Below are 24,832 nucleotides of genomic sequence, written 5' to 3'. Positions count from 1 at the left end.
TCACCACCAGTGGGCAAGAAGCACTCATCTTCCAGACTTTTAAGTAAAAACCTCCATCTTTCTCACTTGACATTTTGTCATTATTGCTGGCTGTTTCAAATTCGTGATGACTAATCAATGAAGAAAAGACTTAGAAAATTTACCTTCTTACATAAAACTGGTATGATCTAGTGGTGAGGAATCCTGATTCCTATTGAAATGGATCTGTGCTGAAGTGGGCTCCTCAGGTTTCATAAACAGATGGGCATGATTGAAATACTTCTGATTACTAAAATCCCTGGGCTCATGCCGCTCTCCCCTAACTGGTTATGGGATCTTAGGCAACTCATTTCATCTCTGTGCATCTGTTTTCCTCTCTAAATGTTGAGGGACTAAGATCAGTTTCCATCAAGCTGTAAACATTCTAGAATGATTGCAGCCTGAGAAAGTTGTTGAAGATATAGGTGTTAAATTACATTGTGCATTTTTTTCTGTAGAAACTATCTATATTGAATCTTTTCAGTTTTAGAATTTAGAAGGTATCTTTAGGCCTACATAGTTATTAAAAGGCAGAAAGTTTAAAATGGTGGTTTTTCAACCTTTTGGGAAGCTGTTAGAAAATATAAATATCCAGCTATAACCCCTAATATTTTGGTGTAGGGTAATGCTCAGTCCTCCCCGCCCCCCAACTTGCCATAGTGATTCTAATGTTCAACCAGAACTGAGAAAACCTGTTTCTAAAGATATCGGGGAACTTTTTCTTTCATTTTCAAGGGGAGTATGTCATACTGTACTGAGCATTTAGATTGATTAGTTTCTATTGTTACCTGCCACAGTGGTGTGGTTCTGTAATAAATGAGATAATTAATATAAAACTCTTAATTCTCTGTCTGTCACAGAATAGGTGTTTAGCTAATGTGAGATCCTTTCCCCAGTGACTGTATCCTGTATATTAATTTATTATTATGACACCATGCTCCGTACTCTAGTAAATTAAAAATCGTTAGTAAGGTTTTCTAATTTGTCTTGGAATGTAGATGCTAAGCCTCTTTGGCCTACATTTCACTGGAGTTAAATTCTGCCTCCAGAAGAGCTTTCCCCAGGAACATTGGTTTGGTTGCCCAGTTTTCTTACACATTGTTTCATGTCTTATTTTTATTATCTTCTAAACCCATATTGTCACAATCGTTGCTAGAACAGAGTGAGCAGGAATAATTGCTTTTCCTTAAAGGCCCAGGTCAGAGGTCTGAACCACAGGTGGCTTGTGAGTGAGTTCTGGAATCCAGAGTGAGTGAGTGCCTGGAGGTGCCCACCTGTGTATAGCCCTGGCCGTCTCACACCAGCCTTTTATTGCACATTCTCAACACTTGCCGAACGAAGCTCAGAAAGGGAGTGGTTATTGGAGTTCACTTTGTAAAACTTGATGTGGATTTCCATTTTAATCACTAAGTGTGTTCTCTAGGGAAACCCCTAGCTCAATCCAGGTTGTCTTCAGATACTAGCTTGTATCTGGCTGCCGTGAGTCACGTTTTCGCCGTTTCTAGGTATGGACGGCCCGACCCTCTGCTGCGGAGGGAGCACGACATTCGCGTGAGCCTCCAGATGGCCTCGGTGCAGTACGTGCACACCCAGCGCTTCCAGGCGGAGGTGGTGGCCTTCATTCAGCACTTCACTCAGCTGCAGGACGTCCTGGGGCGCCAGCGGGCCGCGATTGAGGGCCAGACGGTAGGCAGTCTCATTTCTCCAAGTTGCCTTTTCAGTTTGACTGATCAGTGGAACTTTTAAGCCTCTAAAGCTAAACCTGGACAATTTCACTCAAGGTAATTAGATAACTTAATGCTTACTGATGTCCTCCATGTAGCTGGTTATCTATAGAAATCTTGCTGTGATCTGAGACTTACATTTCTTATTCATTGGATTGTGTTCTAGTTACCTTTAAAGTTTAGCTTTAACTTTCTCTAAAAATGATTCATGAAATTTATGGATAACACTTAATACTCTGGCCCTTCTAGGACTTTAGTGAGGATTCTTCTACTGGAAAGTGGTCCTGAATAATGTATATAAAGAGGGTTTTTTTCAAATAGAATTAGAAATTCCCAAACTGCTTCTGGCACCCTTACTGTCTTGGGAGTCTTTCCATGGCACATGCTGGGCCAAAAGACACACCTAATGGCTTCCCATTTACGAAGTAATTAAGACTAAACAATTAAGTAAGTACATATGTCCTAACACTTAGTAGCTTTTTGAAAAATAATAACACATAAGTGAAAGAATAATATTTTTATTTCATTCTCAAATAACCACAAATTCTCAAACTTGGAATTGGATTGGACATGACAGCCCTCATTTCCTGTTCTGCATTTACTTTCTCATGGTTCTTGCTTTTTGTCACAGCAGCTGCTTAAGACCTAGCTTCACAAAGATGAGACATCATTGAAAGGATGTCACAGGATTTAGTATTGAAAATGAACTAGCTCAAGCTAGTGGTTTGCATTTTGCGGTGTCTGACAGATGACATGTTTACCTAAAACTTTAACATGGCCTGGCAGCCCACTTGTGAGTGGGCAGCAGCATCCTGCAGTGTCTTGGTGCAGTTTGGGAATCACAGAAAAACAATTATAATGTAGTTCTATTTTTTTAAAATATATTTTTATTGATTTCAGAGAGGAAGGGAGAGGGAGAGAGAGCTAGAAACATCAATGATGACAGAGAATCATTTGTTGGTTGCCTCCTGTGCCCCCCCGCCCCTTCCCCACTGGATTGAGCCTGAAACTGGACATGTGTCCTGACGGAATTGAACCATGTGCCCTGGTTTGTAGGTCAATACTCAATCACTGAGCCACACCGGCCAAGCTATGACTTGCTTTCTTTGGTCACTGTGTTAATAAGATTCATTCAGATTTATTACATGTGATTGCATTTCATTTATTTTCACTGTTAAATTTCATTGTATATAATGACACACATGGTTTATTCACTTTCCTGTTGAACACTTGGGTTGTTTACAGTGTCTCCCAATGTACATGTATGTGTTAGAGAGTTTTTCTGAGATACTTCGGAGTGGAATTTTTGGGCCAGAGAATTGCACATATTTCTCTATAAGATAATGCCAGGTTGTTTTCAGAAATGGCACCTCCATTACATACTGCCATGGATAATGTGTAAGAATTCCTTGTCATTCATATCTTTGCCAACACTTGTCAACCTTTTTGTTTTGGGCTGGCTACGAGTGTAAAATGGTATTGTGGTCTACATATGCTTTTAAAAAAACCTTTTAAATTGAGGGAAAGCATATAGTTCATATAGGGAAGTACAGAAAGTGTGTTACCTTCATGCATACACTTTGGGAATAACCCTTTTTCATAATCTTTTTCCATTTTGCTTTGCATTTTTCATAGCAATTCTGTTTAATAATAACTATGTAATCCAGAAAGTTAGTTTACTTAACCATTTTCTTATAATGCTTCCATGAATATCTTTGTGCCCATAGTTTATTTTTGAATGCTTCTGAATTATAGGTTTGAATCCTGTAAATGGTATTGAATACCTAAGTGGTATTATTTTATAGGATTGAATCCTATAAAGTCATGAACATTTTTTGTGACCCTCAGTTCAACTTTGCTAAATGTTGTCTGGTGGAATTATGTACATTTAAAACAATTATTTTTACATGTGTTTAAACTGTAATAAGTAATTGTGAAGAACCAGTTGGGTTAGGAAAGTACACACTGTGCATTACAGAGTAATTGGGTTTAACTTCCTGGGGAGGAAGAAATTAAATAGGTAAGTTTTAAATGATACAAGACAAGCGGAAGGTAAAGGCATATTTTTCTGTTTTGAATCGTGCTAAATGTGTGGCATTTGAAGAAAAGCCAATCTTCTCAAGGATTTGTAACCTAGCTGTTTGAATTATTTAGATTTACAGAGAGAGCTAAAGACCTACTTTGTTGCAGAGAAGATTAAGAGGTTATTTTGTTTGAAATTTAAATTCCTTTCTCCTAATATTGTACTGATGACAGGTGGTATTGTCTACCTTTGACTTGTACCTGAATTTCTAGTCATACATTTTCTAATGTCTACAAATACTGATCCAGTGGGACTTTAAATTTCTTTTTAATCATTTTTTACATTTAAAAAAAATTTTTTTTATTGACTTGAGAAAGAGAAAAGGCAGGGGAGGGAGGCAAAGAGGGAGGGAAGGAGGATGCTTGAAATTAGAAGAACATCATTTACCTAAATCATGTACCTAATTTAGGCCAAAGAGAAATGTTTTCTTTCTTTATTTTTTAAAATACATTTTTTTATTGATTTCAGAGAGAAAGGGAGAAGAAGAGAGAGCAGCATCAGTGATGAGAGAGAATCATTGATTGGCTGCCACCTGCTCGCCTTACACTAGGGATCGAGTCCACAACCCGGGCATGTGTCCTCATTGGGAATCTAACCGTGACTTTCTGATTCATAGGTCGATGCTCAGCCTTTGAGCCATGCCAGCAGGGCTCTTTATTTTAATTTAATTTTTTTTGTTTATCCTCACCTGAGGATATTTTTGCCATGATTTTTAGAGAGAGGGGAAGAGAAGGAGGAAGAGGAAGAGAGAGGAAGAGACATGGAGGGGAGGGAATGAGACAAATACATCCATGTGAGAGAGACACATGCCTCCTGCACATGCCCCACCTGTGGCCGGGGATTGAGCCTGCAAGCCAGGTATGTGCCCTTGACTGGGAATCCAACCTGTGACCCTGTGGTCCAAGGGCCAATGCTCTAACCACTGAGAAAAATCGGCCAAAAATATAGCTGTTTCCTTTATTTTTTACCCCAGAAGTATGATACAGATATCCTGTGTCTTCTACTTTACATGGTGCCTCTCATATTAAACTTGTTTATTCACTGAGGAACTGGAGTACAGAATTTTGGTGGAGTTAAGACATTCACTTTAGAAATCTTGGGACAGGAATCTGGAGTCTAGGTGTTGCCACTATAAGCTGTGTGACCAGCGGCAAGTTATTTTTCTTGCTCTTCTTCTGTTGACTCAGTTGTAGAAGGAAAATGGAGATAACAAAAATAAGTGTGCTTTACATTCAATTAATAATTATTTATATTAACAATGCTTTGGAGTTTTCAAAGTACTTTCATATATATTACCTCATTTGATCCTTATGACAACCTTATTTGTTCATTTTTTCAATTATTTAGTGAATATTTATTGTGGAGTAATGTGTTGTACATTGTGCCAGCTGCTGGGAATATAATGGACAACAAGAAAGACATGGTCATTGACCGCATGGAGCTTATCTGTTAGTGGGAAGATAGAAACATGAAAAAAAGATAATTAGTTATGATGATAAATGATGAGGCCCTATTGGGTTAGGCAGTGGCTCATCTAATATATAAAAATATTTTCTTAACACTGTTTTTTGAAAGGCAGTTTTTCCTTTTGATGAAGTCCAATTTCTTTACTTTATGGTTAGTGCTATTTGTGTTTTATTAAAGAAACCATTGCCTACCACAAGGTGGCGGACATTTTCTCCTTTATCCTCTTTTAGAAGTTTTATAATCTTAGACCTCTCCCATTTTTAGTTGACTTTTGTGGGTTTTTTTGTGAAGTAAGGACTGAGATTCTCCCCCCTCCCCGCCCCCATATACATCCCCAGACTATTCTTTCCCATTGAAATATCTTGGCACTTTTGTTGAGATTCAATTCACCATATATGTCTATGTGTATTTCTTCATTCTCTATTCTGTTGTATTGAGTTTTATTTAATTGTATGCCAGTGCTACCTAGTCTTGATTACTGTTGCTTTGTGGTATGTCTTGAAATCCAGGTCTAAGTTCTCCAACTTTGTTCCTTTTTTTTGCAAAATTGCTTTGGCTATTCTAGGTTCTTTGTTTTTCCTTATACATTTTAGAATCAGCTTGTCTATTTCTACAGTAAAGTCACTGAGGATTTTGGTTGAGATTGCATTGAATCTGTGTATCAGGAGAATCGACACCTTAGCAATCTTGAGTCTTTGCATCGTTGAGTATGGTACATCTCTCCATTTAATTAGGTCTTCAATTTCAGCAATATTTTATAGTTTTGGGTATACTGGTCTTACAGTTATTTTGTTATATTTGTCTCTAAGTATTTCCAATTTTGGATGCTATTGTAAATGATATGAATTTAAAAAATCATATTGATATGTTGACCTCATATCCTGTCATCTTAATGAAGTTCCTTATTCTAGTTCAGGGGTGGGCAACCTTTTTGCTGCGTGCCAAAACCAGCAAAATCTCTGACTCAAAATTCTTCTGTGTGCCAACCCTAATTTTTTGAGAACATGTTACGCCTACTTGATATCTGTTAAGGTGTACGTATGTGAAGAACCTTGAAGAAATAATAAAATTCATTTGAGCGACAAAAACACAGTATATGATGATGAAAAATACATTTATTTTTTAATGTATACATGCTATATAAAATTATTTATTTATCTAAGATGCACCTACACTGAATTTATCTGAAAAATAAAGAAGTCGATATTAAGAAAAAAATTGTAAATGGAAGATTATAAGAGAGGGTTTCGCGTGCCAGCAAAAGTTACTGGTGTGCCATGTTTGGCATGCATGCCAGTTTCTTTAAATTCTTTAGCTGTAGATCAGCTGTAGATGATGGTTGTCTGAGAATAAGAGAATTTTATTTTTCCCTTTCCAACCTAATTGCCTTTTTGTCCAGACTAGGACTTCCACTACAATATTGAATAAAAGTGGTCAGAGTGGCTATACTTGTCTTGTTCCTTATTGTAGGGCAGTGATTTTCAACCTTTTCCATTCCACTGCACACATAAACTAATTACTAAAATTCTGTGGCACACCAAAAAATATGTATTTTGTGGATCTGGCCAAAAAATAGGAATAATTTTGATTCATTCACACCAGACAAATATTGTCGTATTGGCTGTTGTCATTTTTTTTATTTGACAATCTAAGGGAAAAGAAGTCAGGCATACCTGTTGAAAATTGCTATCTTAGTGGGAAAACATTGTTTTTCACCATTAAATATGATGTTAACTGTAGATAGTTTTTTTTAAAGGAGTTTGTCTACTTCATCTAAATTGTCAGTTTGTTGGCATGAAATTTTTCATAGGTTCCCTTATCTTTTTAATATTTGTAAGTTCTGTAGCAGTGTCCCCCACTCCTTCCTTTTAGTGGTGATTTTTGTTTCATTTCTTTCTTTTTATTATTATAAGTAGAGGTTTATCATTTTTCATCAGTCTTTTCAAAGAACCAATTTATTGAAGCCTGGTATAAAGATTAGAATTTAAAAAGAATGTATATTCTGTGGTTGTTGGTGTAGTGTTCCATGAACGTTTTATTTTTTTTCTATTGTTTGTTTTCTAATTAAGTAATTTCTGTTCTTTATTATGTTCTTTCCTCTACTTAGTTTTATCTTGCTTTTCTTTTTTTTTTTTTTTTTAGCTTCTTAAGATAGAAGCCTTGAACATTGGCCTTAAATCTTTATTTTTAAATATAAAATAAACATTTACTGAACATTTTCTCTACTGTTTTAAGCACATCCCTTGAATTTTAGCATGCAATGATTTAGTTATCAGTAAGGTCAAAATATGTTTCCATTTCCCTTGTGATTTCTTCTTTGACCCATGGGTTATTTAGAAGTGTGTAGTCTGATTTTCAAATATTTGGGGTTTTTCATTATCTCCTTGTTACTGATTTCTAATTTAACTCCATGGTGGTTATAGGATATACTAGTTCTCTGTATGATTTTAGGTGTTTTGGTTCTATAAATTTATGGAACTTTTTGGAGACCTGTAAAATTAGGGAATTAATTGATCCTCTGAGTCCATTTTCTTTTCTCTTACAGGTGAGAGATCAAGCCCAGCGCTGCTCACGGGTTCTCCTGGATATCGAGGCTGGTGCTCCTGTTCTCCTTATCCCAGAAAGTTCCAGATCAAATAATCTGATTGTAGCAAATTTGGGGAAGTTGAAAGTCAAGAACAGGTTTCTCTTTGCTGGTTTTCCTGGGACCTTTTCCTTACAAGATAAGGTGAGCAGTTAGTACCCATTCCCTTGTCACTGAACTGGCATTGAAACACTAATTGAAAAATTCATGTGTTGCTGTGAGGTGGTCCTAACTGCTGTTAGTGTATGTGACTTTGAAGAATTATTATTATTATTATTATTATTATCATTATTATTATTTAATCCTCACCCAAGGATATTTTCCCCATTGATTTTTAAGGAGTGTGAAAGGGAGGGAGCAGGAGGGGAGAGAGAAAGAAACATCGACTGGCTGCCTCCCGCATGCGCCCCGAGCCTGGGCAGGGAGCAAACCTGCTACTGAAGTATGTGTCCTTGATTGGGAATTGAACCTGTGACCCATCAGCCCTCGGGCTGATGCTCTAACCATTGAGTAACTGACTAGGGCTTGAAGATTTATTTTTGACATTTTATTGACATTTTAATTTACCTTTTAATAGAGATAGTAGAAATTGTAACCTTTACTAACTGTATGTAGTAAGTAATTTTATCAAACAAACCAACAGAACCAATCTTCCATCTTTATAATGCTTTCCTCACTGTTTGACCTCAGAATAATCAACTTTTTACACTATTTGGCTTTTTCAGGGGACCTGATTTGGCCCAAGGTTTATCTGAAGCCATTAAAAAATATCCTTATAATAAAGTCTTATACAGATATTGCTCTATAGTTTAAAATTATATTAGAACTTATTGTATTTCTTACAATAATGTTTGGAGGTAATTGGCATGAGGATTGCTATTGTTTTCATTTTACATTTAGAAAAAGGGGGACTCATTGAGAATAAATGATAAAAATGGGAGCACCACCCTAGCCAGTTTGGCTCAGTGGACTGAAGGGTCCCAGGTTGGATCTGGTCAAGGGCACATACCTTGGTTGCAGGCTTGATCCCCAGCCCTAGTCTGGGGTGGTCCAGGTGCGGGAGGGAGGCAACCAATTGATGTGTCTCTCTCACATTGATGTTTCTCTCTCTCTCTCTCCCACTCCCTTCCACTCTCCTAAAAATCAATGGAAAAATATCCTTGGGTGAGGATTAACAAAACAAAAAGGAAAAAAAAAGAGAGAGAGAGAGAGAGAGAGAGAGAGAGCACCTAGTAATCACAGACTTAGTGCCAAGAGGATGTGGAGTTGGTCTGATTAGCCCCTCCCACTCACATTTGCACTGAGGAGACTGGTACCATTGCTGGAACTAGAGGTGTCTTGTTCTTTTTCCCCTGTGTGTTTTGATGGCACCTTGCTAGTTTCCACAGTGGCTTTTCACTCTATCTGCTTATTCAGTACAAACTCGTTTTACCTTGTCAGAATAGCACTTACTGAAAACCCCAGCTAGTTATGCTGGTTTTGGTCTAACAGCTAATAACACTGGGAGAGAGATGGCCTTTGAAGGGAGGTGTACATAAAATTTGATTTAATTGTAAGATCTTATGACTGACAATAATAGCACTAATACTGAATGCTTATTGAAAGCTTATTGAATGCTTATTAAATGCTTATTATACATCAGCCTATGCTTTTTACATATTTGTTCACTTTGTTCTCATTAGTAACCTAAGAGGTATCTAGTGTTATTAACACCATTTTTCCAGATAAAGAAATTGAGACTTAAAAAGATGAAGCCATTTCTTTTGGATTATACAGGTAGTGAGGAGGACATGTGGACCTTAGACTTAGATGTGTCTGGCTCCCATACTCCACTCTCTTAGCTGTGATTTGATTTTACCTCCCGGGATCAGGATTAGGTTAACGTGGGGAAAATAAGCTGACAAACGCTGTTCCTGTTATGTGTCTTGAGTAGCCCTTACTGAGTAGCTATAGCTCTTTGAATTTTCTGAAGGGTGGGGCAGTGAATTCATTAAAATATCTTAGATGGAAGAACTCGAAAGATTATGACAGCAAAGATATGAACGCGCAGTTACTGTTGCCTCTCTAGGTACAGATAGAAAAGAAGATGAAAGGGCATGAGTGGGGTGGTAGTCCTTACCAGGATGTTGCCAAGGACAGCAACTCAGTTCAGAAAGTAATAGGAAGATAATATTTGTTGGCAATGCTTAATGTTATGATTTTCAAATTACCGTCTCTGCATTTTTTATTTCTTTTACTTTTCACTCATTCATTTACTCACTGTTATTCACGTAAACATCGTGAACCGAAGATATGTGATTCAGTGAGTGGGAATGGGTGGAGGAAGGAGAAGAGTGAAGATGGGACAGTGACCATCATTGGAACCACGTCCATGTGTTGTAACCTTGGGCTCTGGACCCAGAGTTGGGGGTGTTTGGACAAAGGCCTGGAGGTCATGTTGTCCATGTATCATCTTAGTTATAGCCACTCGCCCAGGTAAACCAGATTTAGTGATCAGAGCGGAGGCCACAGTGTTTAGTGATGCACAGGGAGGCAGCACCAGGTTCGTCCAGCTCATGGGCATCCCTCTGGCAGAGCTGCGAGCAGTCCTCCTGTGGGTAACAGACCTCACCGCCAGAGGCTGCTTTGACTGGGAGAAACAGGCTCCCACTCAAGGGTATTTTTCTTAGTTTGTTAATCCTCACCTCAGGATATTTGTCCCATTGATTTTTAGAGAGAGTAGAAGGAAGGGAGGGGAAGGGGAGAGAGAGAGAGCGAGAGAGAGAGAGAGAGAGATCTATTTGTTGTCTCCCGCACATGCCCCAATTGGGGCCAGGGATTGAACCTGCAACCCAGGTACTTGCCGTTGACCAGGAATTGAACCCATGACCCTCCAGTGAGTCGGCTGATACTCTAACTGCCAAGCCACTACTTATGTGTATTTTTGGCAACAGTAAAAGTGAGATCCACCACCATTGGTCTTTTCACAGTAAGCCCACTAGGGAACTAGTAACCTTGGCCTTAATGAAGTAAATCAGTTTTCATAGTTGAGATATAAGCATTTTGCTGTTTGCTGATTTAAAGAACATAAAAGAAAGATTCATTCATAAAAAGAAAGATTGGTAACTGCTTCTAAACTTTCTTATTCACTTCTCCTTAGTATGAAGTGTTTATAATTAACATGAGTAGATTTTAGACAAAAGTATCAGCACCAGTGTTTGCACACGAACATTGTCCCCATCATCATCTCTGGATATTGCGTCTTTGTTCCAGCTCCATTGCCATTACTGCCCAGGGAGTCCTCCTTGGGAACTGTCTTTTGAGTTTACAGTAAGTTTTTGGGAACATATTTGTTTTGTGGTAAATCTTTGTTTTGAGACCTAAATATTTTTAGAAAAAGGTCAGTTAGAGCCAGAATGGGTAATTAAATTCAATAAGTACCATTTCTGTTTCTCTACCCTTCAGTAAAGGACTGATGTTCTCAGATATCCTATATAATCCTATATAATAAAAGGCTAATATGCAAATTATCCCCTCTGGAGTTCGACTGACTGGGAGTTTGACTGCTCGCTATGATGTGGCTGACCACCAGGGGGGCACCACAGAATGAAGGAAGGCCCTGGCTAACAGCCAGCATCCAGGGAAGGAAGGCCCCGCTGGCAGCTGGCAGCTGGGGGAAGGAAGGTCCCAATTGGCCCTGATCACCGGCCAGGCCTAGGGGCCCTACCCATGCATGAATTTTGTGCACTGGGCCTCTAGTATTTATATATGGGTTCACAAGCTGACACTGAAGTTAGCATAACAAAGAATTGCCAGCTATCTCAAGAAGGTTTTGTTAAGTAAGCCAGATAACTGTTTACAGTTTGCAGCATTTTAATGAAAAAATTTCCCTGTATTTGTTTTTGAGGATTTGATTTTAAGTGGCAGTGCTTACAAGGATCGCTGTTTCTTCAAGGTATAATATGCTTTTTTGCCTCCTGGTTATTCTGAAAGACCTTATGGGATTCAGCAGTCAATTCACACTCTTATGCTTAAAAAAAATTTTTTTTAAAAATTAACCCTTTAAAGTATCTCATTGGGAAAGTCTGCTTATCGTGTGTGTGTGTGTGTGTGTGTGTGTGTGTGTGTGTCTCACTTTCCTCCTGTGTAGAGAAGTTCTTAAGGACCATGAAAAGCAATTGCTTTTCTTCTCTTTGTCTCTCTTTCCTTTCCTTTTCTTTCCTTTCCTTTCCTTTCCTTTCCTTTCCTTTCCTTTCCTTTCCTTTCCTTTCCTTTCCTTTTCTTCCCTTTCTTTCTTGCTCTCGGTCTCACTCTCGCTCTAGGTAGTATGTAAGTTCTTGGTGGTGTATTTTTATTTCCTTAAGCCCTAGAAAAGCCTTATCTTGTTGCATACTAGTGGTTGTTCTGTAGAATTCCATAAGGGCTGCTTGGAGTGTGCTGCCTGTGAAAGTATCTGTAATCAGATAAACATATCTGTGAAGCTTGCCTCCGACGTGTACAGCCAAGCTCAGTTGACCTAGGCCTATATAAAGTGGATAGTTACTTTCCTCACCAGAAATCAGTTTGCATTTCCATTTGCCCTCGGATACATTTGCACGTGTGAGGTTTGTCTAGCATGCATCCCAGTGGTTGAAGAACAGGAAGTAATCCTGAAACCAAAGCTTGTGGAGAGGTTATTTGCCTTTGAGCTTTATGACTCCTGTGTGTTTAGAATTGTTTTACATAAATCCATGTCCTAATGAGTGCAGGTTTGAATTTTTTACATATGCTCTTCCTTTCATTTTTCTCAATCATAACTTTTGCTTAAACCATAATTTCTAAGTCAGCCTTTCAAAAGCTTTGAGTTAATCTCCTCAAGCCATTGATTTACTTAGACCAGCTACAGTGAGGATGTAGAGATGAGTCAAATGAAAGAGCAACAAATACTCCCTAGAGTTTAAATAAACTAAGCAAGAGGGAAGGTTTTTAATGTTGAAATACTTAAGTAATAGCATTTACCTAGTAATTTGACTTGCAAAACACATTTTGGAAAGTAAGAACTGGTTTCCTTCACTGTTACGTGTAATTGCTACCCAAGAGAACCGGGAAGGAGAGCAGTTACCTCCTCGAAGGCTGAGAGGAGTGACATGCAAGGCCGCACTAGTGGAAAACCCTTCTCCCCTCCTCCAATCCGCTCTTGAGGATGGATAGATGAGAACGCTGGGGAGGCACAAGCTGTAGGGATGCAGGGCTCTCAGGCTTGGGCAAAGCAGTCACGGGAGGTTTTCAAGTCAGTTATTGAATCATTTTGGTGAAAAGATTTATCCCTGTTGGCAGTTAACTGAAGGTACTGAGTATGTAAGAGCAGGGTGTAGTATTTTATAGAATTTATTTTACTCGGGATTAGCCCTTAATCTTTGTGTCCTTGAACGGAAACATAATAGGAATGGCCAACCGCCTGTGTTTTCCTTTTTTTTCTTTCTCCATTGACATACAGTTACTGAGAGAGATAAGAAATGTGAACCCATGAGGAGAGACTTCCAGAAAATGCAAACACTTACGTAATTAATTAATTCCATTGGAACCATACTTGCTGTTAGATACATTTCTTAGAACAATAAGCCCCTCCCGTCCAGCACAGTGACAATATATCATATGGCTGAGAGATTAGCTTTTGCTTCATTTTACGTTGATTCAACAAACCACTGGCCTTTAGCATCTTAACATTTGCTCTTAAGACAGAAGATAATCTCTTCCTGCAAAATTGCCACAGTTTTCAACAGGTATTGAATTATATGTACCATCTCTGCAGGTAATTACATGTGATGTAAATGTCACGATCCTGTTACTACCCTTTGCTCATGCGATCAGGTTGTCTTGGGAAGCGCCAAGTGATAGGGTCTTGGAAGAGCCCAGGGACTGGATGGGATTTCCAGGACCGTAAAGAGACCACCCCCATTCTTGCCTTTTAGCTTTATTCTGTTTCTTCCAGGAATCGGTGCCTTCAGCTTCCCCGGTGAGCTTTCCCAAACACAGCATGAGGAAGACGACGAGCACGGAGGACCCGAAGGACAGCCACACGCCGCCTGCTGGAGTGGGTGTAGGCGCCCTGAAGAGTGAGCTCATGCCCAGTGCCTCGACCAAGCAGCAAGGGCAGCAAGCCACACCCTCTGTCGGCCAGGTTTCCAGTAGTCCAGGTAAGAGAGGAGAAAGGGGCTGGGTGATGAAGGTGAGGAATTCATGAGGTGGCTGTAGGTGGGGGTGTCGTGGGGGGGGAGCAGTGGGAGTGAAAGAGGAGGCTGCACCCTGGCAAAGGGCAGATGCTGGCAGAGCAATAGCATGTCTTCTGTGCTAATGGAATTTTGACATTGCTTTAGTAGGTTTAAGAAATTTAGGTTGTAGACTTAGCATTGGGTGACTTCTAAAGTTGGTTAAATTAGCAAGACACAGGGTAAATAAAGATATTTAGATCATTTATTGGGATTTTTTCCTTATCGGTCAAGAGAGTTGCCACCAGATGGTATATTTATAACTAGAATGATTCCTGCCTCCTTAGACACACCTACTATTCCGATACCATCCTTGCCAGTCACTATTTAATTCTAAAAAATGAAACATAACTCTTTCATAAAATGTCAGTGTAAATTAGGTAACAACAGAAATACTTTAAATAACAATTTTTAAAAGACATGGACCATCTAGTCATTAGTTTCCTGCTCTGGAATTTAAGAATGGGTCATCCAGCTGAGAGCCTAATTTTGGCCTTTTAGTTTTCAGGTGGGTTCTGGTTGGGTGATGGATTGCATGAGTGAGATGCTGCTCCAAGGAGCTCGAGAGGGAAGCAGGGTATTGATTAACCACAAAAACCAGTTGATCGTGGTTGCTGGGGTCCAACCCCAGCAGGTCCGGGGTCCCCAAAGGTGTGGACGGAGTCGGCGAAGAAGGAATGACACGGAGACTCAAGCTGGGGGAGATTGCTGAGCATCTTCTGTTAGATGTGAGGAAGAGCTAGCGCCCTGCAGCGTCTTACAGCCCTCAGGGCGACAGGAGGGTGGTTACTTGGGTGGTTAATGGCATTATATGACTATCATAATAGGAGTTGTTGAACACTTACTATGTGCCAGACATTGTGGCACATTCTTTACGTAAATTATCACACATATTTCATCCTCATAACACCCCTATAGAGTTTTATTTTTATCCCCATTTTACAGGTGAAGAGATAAAGGCTAAGAGAGATTAAGTAATTTAACCTGCCCAGTTACATAGATAGTAAATGGTAGCATTGGACTATGAGCTTAGGCAGTCTGACTCCAGAACCTGAATTCTTAACCCACGTGGTGTTGCCTGTCGATCTATGTATGTCGCACATAGGAGCACAGGAGTGGGTGCACTCACAGCACCCTCAGCAAATGTTGTCTTCTGTCGCTCTGATGACAGTGCTGGTGAGGAATGAGGGCAGCCTTACATATAGGAAGGGATTTGGGATGTAGAAAGATCTCTCCCAAGAATATTTCTCCTGACTTACTTTTTATTTCTGGGATTCCTCTATTTGTGTATAAGATTGGATTAAGGCAGTGGTTTTCATACTTCTATTTACTCTAGGATTCCATGATGACCCCAGGGACTCTCTGAAGCCCTTCCTTCCTATCCCATCCCTCCTTCTTCCAAATCAGCTGTACTTTTATCTGTTTCACCAAGTTATCAGTATAGTCAAGAAATCAAGAACTAATTTATTTAGTGCCTGCTTAATGCCAGGTGTATGCTGTTAGACATGGTTCCTGCCACCATGTGAATAATGTGGGAATGACATTAAATAAGCATCTAAATATTGGAAGACTAAGATAAATGTTATAGGGAAGACTGAAGAACAGAGAGGACCTAGGTGAGATGGAGAAGAGAGGGCGGCATCATAGGCAAGGCTGTTCAGACAGCAAAGAGCTTGGCCTTTGGGGAAATAAAGACCAGTAAGCCTGAGTCTTCATGAGCAAAGTGGAGAATGGCTTAAGGCAGTGACGGCGAACCTTTTGAGCTCGGCGTGTCAGCATTTTGAAAAACCCTAACTTAACTCTGGTGCCGTGTCACATATAGAAATTTTTTGATATTTGCAACCATAGTAAAACAAAGACATATTTTTGATATTTATTTTATATATTTCAATGCCATTTAACAAAGAAAAATCAACCAAAAAAATGAGTTCGCGTGTCACCTCTGACACGCGTGTCATAGGTTCGCCATCACTGGCTTAAGGTGAGGCTGGAAAAGTAGGCAGTGGGCTTAAGCAGGGTCTTACAGGGCTTAGGGGAGATTTACAGAAAAAAATTTGGAATAAACATAGCCATTAAAGTGTGTGAAGGAAGAGAATGTATGTTATGTCTCATTTTTTATTTTTTATTTTTTAAAGGGATTACACTGGTATGTTGTGGGCAGAATGGTTTTGTAAGGGCCAGGAGGGAATTTGTTGGTATGTGGGAGGGGGCGTTTATGGTGATCTAAGCAAGAACAAAGGTGGTTTGGATTAGATCAGTGGTGGTGGAAATGGCACATGTGGTATATGTTAGAAAAAGAGTTTTGTTGCTGGGAGATGTTGTAACCTTTGGGTAATGTTATCTCTACAGGAGATTCCTATTGGATTTTCTGGGAGGGATGCATGTTAAATGAGTTTCATCAAAACCTTTTAATCTCAGCCAGTGTCTCTGGACAGTAGTGAGGCGCCGAGGGAATGTGGCACAGTATACACCTGAAGTGGAGGTGAGCAGGCAGGAAGTGTCAGCACGTAGAGTGTAGCGCAGGGAGGTCCAGGTGCCCGTGTGGAGACTTCTGGGCACCCAGTTTCCTGAAGCAGGCAGTTCTCAACGTTTTCCCAAAGACAGAATGAACTTTCTTTGGCTTTTTAGTTTTGCTCAGGACCAGCCTTTTTTGGGTCTCATTTTCTTCATTCTCCCTCTTTTCTTGGGTCCACATAGAAGACCATGTCTGCCTGCTGGATTGCATTGTCGTGGATCTGCAAGACATGGACATCTTTGCTGCCGAGAGACGTCCCCGGGAGTATTCGAAGGCCTCAGACGACAGCAGTGGAGATCTGGTCTTTCCCTCCTATTTTGTGCGACAGACGGGAGGCAGCCTCTTAACTGAGCCTTGCCGGCTGAAATTGCAGGTGGAAAGGAATTTGGACAGGTGAGTGTTTTATATCTGATTAACTATCACAAGTAGAATGTTAATAAGGCGGAAATCAGTGCTGTTAGGTAAGTGTGAAAGATAATCAGTGTTCGCTTATTTCTTCATGTAATAAATGTTCTAGACATGAGGGCTGCTGTGATGAAAGAAAAAACGTCTGCCTTCACAGAGCTTTGCTGAGGGATCTAGGAAGGCAAGTCAATGGTTCTAATTTAGTGTTTGAGTCAGTGCTATAAACTGTGCTAGGATTGCAGCAGGTGCCGTGGAGACAGGAAGAGACATACGTTTAGCATGGATTTTGGTGTGGGTAGGGAGGTGGTGATGGCAGGGAAAATATTTTGGAAGAGGTGACATGAGGATTATATGTTCCAAATACAGTAGGCTCTGGGCCTGGTATTGCTATTTTCCCTGGAGCTCCATTTAATCAGAATAACTGTTTAGATGCAGTTTTGCACATTTCACTCTATTGAGCAATCTGAAAGTACTCCATAAACACTAATGAACTGACTTTACCTTTTCACTGGTCTCTCAAAACACAGGATGCTTCTTTCTGTAGTTTAGAATGTCGTTTTAATTGTCATTAGTGCCATGCCTGGCTGGGAAAGGTCTTGAAAATAGGCATTCCCAGAGCCTACCTGAGTCCACCAGAAGCCGACTCTCAGGGCAGAGCCTCAGGTGTATATTAACAAGGTCGTCTGGGGGTGTTGGTGCCCACCTGGCCCTGTGCACGACTGGAGGCTGCTGGCCTCAGTACGTGAGGCCTTCAGTTTGAGGCACTAGTTTTGGAGAAGCAGCAACATTTGCATCTCAGCTCCAGGGAGAGATGAGCAGTGGTTGTAAAGTAATGCTTTGAAAAGCAGTCTCCTTGCTGGTATAGGGTGTGATTTGAGTCCCTCTTTGGCCACACCCTTTGCAGTCCTTGGGTTTGGGCAAGTCCTTTTATGTCACTTTTTTGTTTCTGTCTGGATTAATGAAAGAGTTTAGCTGCTCTCACTGGGATTTTTGCATTTCATTCTTACTTGTTATTCAAGTGCTCCTTGGCTGGTGTTCAGTTATGGTTGGCATGGGCTATATTTGGTTTTACTGGCTTAGCAGACTTAAGAGGAGCTTCATTATTTAGAAATCGAACACTTTGTTTTCTTTTCAAGTAATGCTTCCAAAAAAAAAGTGCTTTGCTACTCTCCTTATCTAAACGTTACCCACTTTCATCAGTGTTTATGTGCAAATGGTTATACGCTGTTAGCCCAGATAAAAGGTGATAACTGAACATAAGGCATCCGATCCGCTTCTCACTCCACCCAGACAGGAACCCAGGAGGGCACTCGGTAATCCCTTCCAGCTTCTCTTGGTTGGTTGCATCGCTGGTCCTTTTCACTATTGCATGTAGGTTTTTCTCTATAGACAACGTAACTTTTTATATTCCCCTTCCACGTGAAATCTGACCCTCTATTTTATGTACTCAGAGTGTGGCATCTGCAGGACCTAGCAGGCTCACTTTGCCCTGAGGAGGGTAGAGAAAAAGGTCTTCAGTGTGGGGATGAGATGTCTTACTCCTCAACCCGGCTTCTTCCACTTTACTCCTGCCCGTCTCCACTGAGACATGTCACTGACAGATTTTATCCTAATTGTCCCTCTGGGCTTGGGATAAAACACTGATTTTGTCCTTCAGTTATCACTAAATCTGAAGAGTTAAATAAAGAGCTTGTCATTATGTCTTTATTGCTTTTCCATCTATAATGTTTAAATTATTTCTGAGTCTCATGAGACTTTTTCCTTATTAATATATTCCTTAGTCAACTCATTAAATTTGGGACTTTGTAAATATATATTTTGGAAGAAAGGGGCTTTTTGTAGTTGAAGCATGACATTCAGTCATACTAACTTGCTTCGTTTGGAGCCACATGACATTTTTGTCATTGGAAGTTAGAAATTAACTGTTTGATAATGTAGGTGGGTACTTTTTAGCTCTTGTATTTGGGTGTGAACTATGTCAATGTCAAGTTAGTTTGGTTTGTACAATTTTCCCCTTTTGTTTTTTCATAGAGAGATAAGTCATACTGTGCCGGACATATCCATCCATGGCAACCTCTCCTCAGTCCACTGCTCCCTGGATTTGTACAAATACAAGCTGATCCGTGGTTTACTAGAGAACAACCTGGGAGAGCCCATAGAGGAATTCATGCGGCCTTATGATTTACAGGACCCAAGAATTCACGTGAGTGAGACCTCCTGTTCTTCTGTATCTCCCATTGCCTCAGCGGATGGTCACCCTGTGCATACATGCCTCAAGTCACCCCCGGAAAGAAGATGGAACAATCAGCAAATTAGATTTCTCGCCATCCTAATCCCAGTCCTCATTGGCACCATCAAGCATGGACTGACCAGCGTTTTCTTTTCCAGACGGTCCTGAGTGGAGAGGTGTACACATGCATGTGCTTCCTCATGGACATGGTAAATGTGAGTCTGGAGCTGAAGGATCCAAAAGGAAGAGAAGGTGCTGGGTCCCTGGCGAGGTGTGGCTCTCATTACATTGCATTGTTTTATAACAACAGTAATACAGTAACACTGATACAAGTAACCCACAGGTTTTGCTTTAGCAGAGAGCAGAGGTTCCGGAGTGCTGGTTGACAGTGGAATGTGGTCTGCAGAGTGCTTTTCACAAGTTCAAGTTCATCGCCGTCTATGTCCAGATAGCATAGGCTGCGCCCTGGTAGTAGGCTCTCGAAAATACCAGTGACTTAGAACAGGGAAGAGTTTCTCCTCCTGCTACAGGGGTCTCGGGCGTCTCTGCTCACTGCAGTCACCGCGGCTGACAGAGCAGACAGAGTCTTGACATGCCAGCGAGAAAAATAAGAGCCCCGGAGAGTCTTCCCAGGCATTTAATGCCCTGGCAAACCTCATGGGTTTGAACTCGGGCCCACACATGCACGGCCGAGTCAGCACGCAGTCGTACTGTGTCTGCATAGGGGAGACCCGGACTGTTTGGTGAGCAGCACTGACGTTTCCCTCACTGGCCAACATTTACAATTTGGGGTTTTCACACAAAAAGTTGGGGTTTTAGTTTCTTTTGAAAAATTGGAAGCTTTGGCAGTGCTGGCCCATGTGTTCATTTGGGAGCCCTAGAAGCTAGTGGCAACTTGGGAAACCTCTCGAAAGGGCATGTGTTTATGCAGCCATTCATTTATTTATATCATCTGCTTGGTCAGTGTAGACCAGGAATTTGTTCTTAGCAGTGGGGACCTTTAAGAATGCATTGTGTTTTCACACTCGATCACCTTTCATGTAGATATCTGGACAGCCATGTAAGGTGGTGCAGACATTACTTTTCTCTGGCTTCCAGATAGAGTTTTTGACTAATGTAAGGTTATATGGCTGGAAAAGTGTTCCGATGTTTGAAAACAGGACTTCAGCCTAGTGATTTCCTCACGGAAGCACTCTATATTCTACTTTGTTTTTCCCTTGGAAATCCATCCTGGTCTGTATCTAACTCAGCTGGAGTTCCATGCTGATTGTTTTGTTGCAAAATTTTTTGATGACTGACTATGCCCTTAGTTTTCTCCAATATCTGTACAGATTGTCGTGATGGTACTAAGTGACTATGAGTTGTCCATTGCAGTTTTCTCTGTTATTAAAAAAAAGTCAGTCCCAAATGCATTTCCTTTTGGTGGGCGAGTTGCGTTATTTTTCTGTAATGATGGGTATTGTTTGTTCTGGTAGTTTCCATTAAGCTATAGTGTCTGAGGTAAAAATTAAGCAAACTCTGGAAAGAGACTCCTCTAGGCAGGCTAGAAGTTGACAAATGAAGGACTAAAGGGATCCTTGACATCCCTTGTGGATTATTGCATATACAGCGTGGGGCAAAACAGGTTTACAGTTGTGAGTACTGGAAATAGAGTTTATTCTTGTGTTATTATTTATTAATTATTGTATTATTTTCTATCCGAAAACCTGTAAACCTACTTTTGCCCCACCCTGTATTCAGTCTTCTTAGGCTTGAGATGAGAAATGAGATGCAAAATGAACCAAGAATATAATACATGTGTGGTATTGCTGTTCCTCATGAGATTCCTGTAGACAAGATCATCTCTTTGGAAATAGAAAGTAAGATGCAGAGCCTAGTGATACTAAGTCCATTTTGAGGAATCTGTTAAAATCAATGAAAGATCTCAGAATAAATGTTATCCTCCTTCATAGAACTTAAGCATACTTATTATTTTGGCGTTTTTTTTTTATCTTGAACTTACATAATTTTGTAAAAGGGAAGAGTTTAACATCTTGTCTGATTTCTTCCTTTTAGATTTGACTTTAAGAAATGTAAACTGCTCTTTGAGAGCTTTTCCAACCAAACCAAGTCCGTTAACTTGGTTTCCCATTCCATGATGGCTTTTGACACCCGCTATGCTGGGCAGAAGGCCAGTCCTGGCACGACCAACGTCTTCAGCTGTATCTTTCAGCCCTCCAAGAACAGCAGCACAACCCAAGGATCCATTCAGATCGAGTTGCATTTCAGGTAGTACATCCAACCCCTGGTCTGCCTTTCTTCATTGAGATATTTCCTTTTGTGGCCATAGCCATGTTGGCTGTAGAGCAGCAGCAAAGGGCCAAGGAATCACTGAAAAGATAAATACATAATGGCCCCTCAGTGTGCAATGTAATGTGTATTGACTCAGTATTCCTGTAACCTTGCAGCTTCACTTATTGGCCAAAAGGTGTCTCTGTTGTTTAAAAAAAGATTAGAGTTACACCAGATTCTTGGAATCAATCTGCTGTAGACTAAGGATGTCAAACTCGTGGCTGTGAGTTTGACATGCTTGCTGTAGGCTGTTTTAATATGCAAAGCAACTTGGGGAGGGAGGTGGGTACTATGTTTGTTTAAGGAAAAAGAAAGACTTTTGTCTGTAGAGATAACAGAAGGGAAAGTGTTTCTTTTTGTGTGTGCGTATGTGTATTTTCTTTTTAATTCTTTATTGTCTAAAGTATTACATATGTCTCCTTTTCCCCCCATTGACCTCTCCCTGGCCACTCCTACCCCCCAACGTAGGTCCGCACCTCCCTAGTGTCTATGTCCATCGGTTATGCTTACATGTATGCATTCAAGAAGTTTGGTTGATTTCTTACCCCCCCTCCCTCCTCAACCCCCCTCCACACCCACACACATGTACCTCCGAGGTTTGATGGTCTGTTCAATGCTTCTCTGTCTCTAGATCTATTTTTGTTCATAAGTTTATGTTGTTCATTATATTCCACAAATGGGTGAGATCATGTTTTGATTACATTACTATGAACATAGGGATGCATATATTCTTTTTTGATATATCCCTAGAAGTGGGATCACTGGGTCAAATGGGAGTTCCATTTTTAGTTTTTTGAGGAAACGACATACTGTCTTCCACAGTGGCTGCACCAGTCTGCATTCCCACCAGCAGTGCACAAGGGTTCCTTTTTCTCCACATCCTCGCCAGCACTTGTTTGTTGATGATAGGGGAAGGTGGTTTTGTCTTGCATTACCGATTACCTCTGCAAGTCTTGCTGACTCACTTTGTCATTAAAAAGCTTTAGCTTTCAAACTAGATTATGTTTTCTTTTTGGTATTATAGGAGGCAGTTGTGTCTGTGGAAAGTGTGAATGTTCTGGAATCATACAGATCTGGGGTCAAAAACTCCATTTACACTTTCTAACTATGTGTCCCTAGAGCAAGCTATTTAACCTTTTTGAGCTGCATTTTCCTCTTCTACAGTATAAGACAGAAAAGCACAACTGTACCTGCCTGGCATACTGTTTGGCACAGATGGTGGAAGCCATTATTATTCCTGAGGTAGCTTGTGTTATTTTATGATACACTACAGAAAGATTTGATGACTAAGTGAGCATTGGCCTGAAAACTGAAAAATTAAATCTGACGTAAAGAAATCTCTTCATGCAAATCCAAAAGGAGACCTGTCGCAGCAATATCAATTTCATTCTGTTCGTGCATAATATCATCAGATATGTTGTAAATATAGACCAGTAACGAAAAGGCTGGGTTAAGAGAGAAGAAGTAAGTGAAAATTTCTTGGTTAGGCATAAAAAGAAAAAAAGTCACCAAGATTATCCTTGTATTTATATGTTTAAATATGCATGACACTTCAGAATGCTGTTCAGTGAATTCCTCAGGACTGCACTGTTTTTTAGGGAGAGGTTGTGGTCTCTCCATAAGCCTTAGGAAACTAGCAAAGTAGACATTTCAGCTTTTGTATGAACTTTTTAAAAGCTCAGTACTAGGAACGCTCGCTGGCTCTTATTGAGCCTAACATGAGCCAGGCACGCTACCCACCTTTAGTTCCCACAAATCTGCAAGGTGGGTGACTTTCTTCCCCATTGGACAGATGCAGAGCTAGAAGCATGGAGGGGGTTAGTAACTCTTCTCAGGTCACACAGCTAGTGAGTGAAATAGTCAGAACTCACACCTGAGCCCCTGATTCAAAGTCCATTTCTTTCCTGATGGTCTGCGGGCGATTGGGCTGATTGTGGTCAGATGACAGGTGGCCGTGCTTTGCAGCTCCTTTGTTTGAAGACAATGTTCATTTGAGCAGGAAGCTTGCATATATTTGGTTCATCTGCAGCACCAGTTTCTTTTTAGGTTTGCTTTAATAGTATTGATCTAATAACGATCTGGCTTCCTAAACTATCAGCTGGCTTTTCAGCCTATCATGTTTTTGATATATAAGCAGCCTTGAAATATTGTTCTATTTATATACTCAAGGTATATAATTTCTTGGAGCCAAATAATGAAGTCTTACCTTGGCTCTTGCTAACAGAGGTGCCATTGTTAGCGAGAGGGTTAACATGTTCTCTTGATTGGAACTTTTGAACGCTTTCTGTGTCTCAAGAAGAATTGCTCTTTTGTTGGGATTTTGTGTGTCAAATATAAATCACTTCACAGTGTTTAAAGGCTTGAAATATTTTCCAGAAAAGGGATCAGACACACTTTGACTTTCCAGTTAGTGCATAGCTCTGACGATCTGTGTTCAAAATGGGGTGGAAAATTTTCACTGAGGGCAACATTTTTTCTCCATTACAAAAGGGTAAAGTGTTTCTGTGAAAAATGCTGTGTCTGTATGAAGGAGACATACATCATTGTGCCTCTTTTCTAGAGGCAGTGAGCCAGGTTTAGGAGAAATATGAGCATAGGGAAGCCAGTCTTCCAGATATCTCCGAATCACTTTTTCCAGAATAGGAGCCCTGTTAGGGGAGAGAACCAGGTGCATGCATTAGCTAGAGGCCCAGAACAAAGTTCAACCCAGAAAACGCTGTAGAGATGTCCCCAGCCCACTGTCCTTCTGTGCTACCTGTCTGCCTGCTGCCCCGATGGGCCAGGCCAGGTCTGAGGGTCCTCCTTGACTTTTCACCTCAAATGTAGAATTTGGGGTAAAGGGACTACAGGACGAGTATCTCTCTCTCCACCCTCGCCCCCCTCAAACCCCATTCCACTTCTAGGGTGCTTGGGGTCATCCCCACAATAAACACTATCTTATTTGTCCTCCTGCTCAGGCTAAAAGACCTGGGTTCTCAGGTCAGTTCCAGTAGAGAAACCACCTGGCGCTGGTGTGTAAATGTGTGTCTGTAAAGAAGCGATTCTAGACATCAAGGAAAGAGAGCCTCCTTGATCTCCTTGAAACAGCCTTAGGGAAGGGAACTGACATTTATCAAATAACCTGTTCTGTGCCTCAGAGAAGGTAGGCTGCTCACCCAAGATAACACGTCTTGTTAAATGACAGGATTTAAGCCTGTGCCCTTTTTACTGTAGCCTCAGCACTGTTGACATTTTTAGGTCAGATAATT

At 40.5% G+C, this 24,832-nt stretch overlaps 1 protein-coding gene across 1 annotated transcript in view; it reads left to right on the top strand.

The window, feature by feature from the left end:
- Positions 1–24,832, top strand: part of VPS13D (vacuolar protein sorting 13 homolog D (S. cerevisiae)) — a 236,959-nt gene that overhangs the window by 41,437 nt on the left and 170,690 nt on the right. The window contains 8 exon segments of the mRNA XM_006766790.2: positions 2–43; positions 1,524–1,704; positions 7,838–8,020; positions 13,827–14,031; positions 16,801–17,011; positions 19,055–19,226; positions 19,412–19,524; positions 21,309–21,521. Of these exon segments, the coding sequence (XP_006766853.1) occupies positions 2–43; positions 1,524–1,704; positions 7,838–8,020; positions 13,827–14,031; positions 16,801–17,011; positions 19,055–19,226; positions 19,412–19,524; positions 21,309–21,521 (1,320 nt within the window).

This window comes from Myotis davidii, unplaced genomic scaffold, assembly GCF_000327345.1.
Source record: "Myotis davidii unplaced genomic scaffold, ASM32734v1 scaffold299, whole genome shotgun sequence".
NCBI classification, from domain to species: Eukaryota; Metazoa; Chordata; class Mammalia; order Chiroptera; family Vespertilionidae; genus Myotis; species Myotis davidii.
The sequence above is the reverse complement of the archived record's forward strand: the minus strand, read 5'-3'. Positions and strand labels throughout refer to the sequence as shown.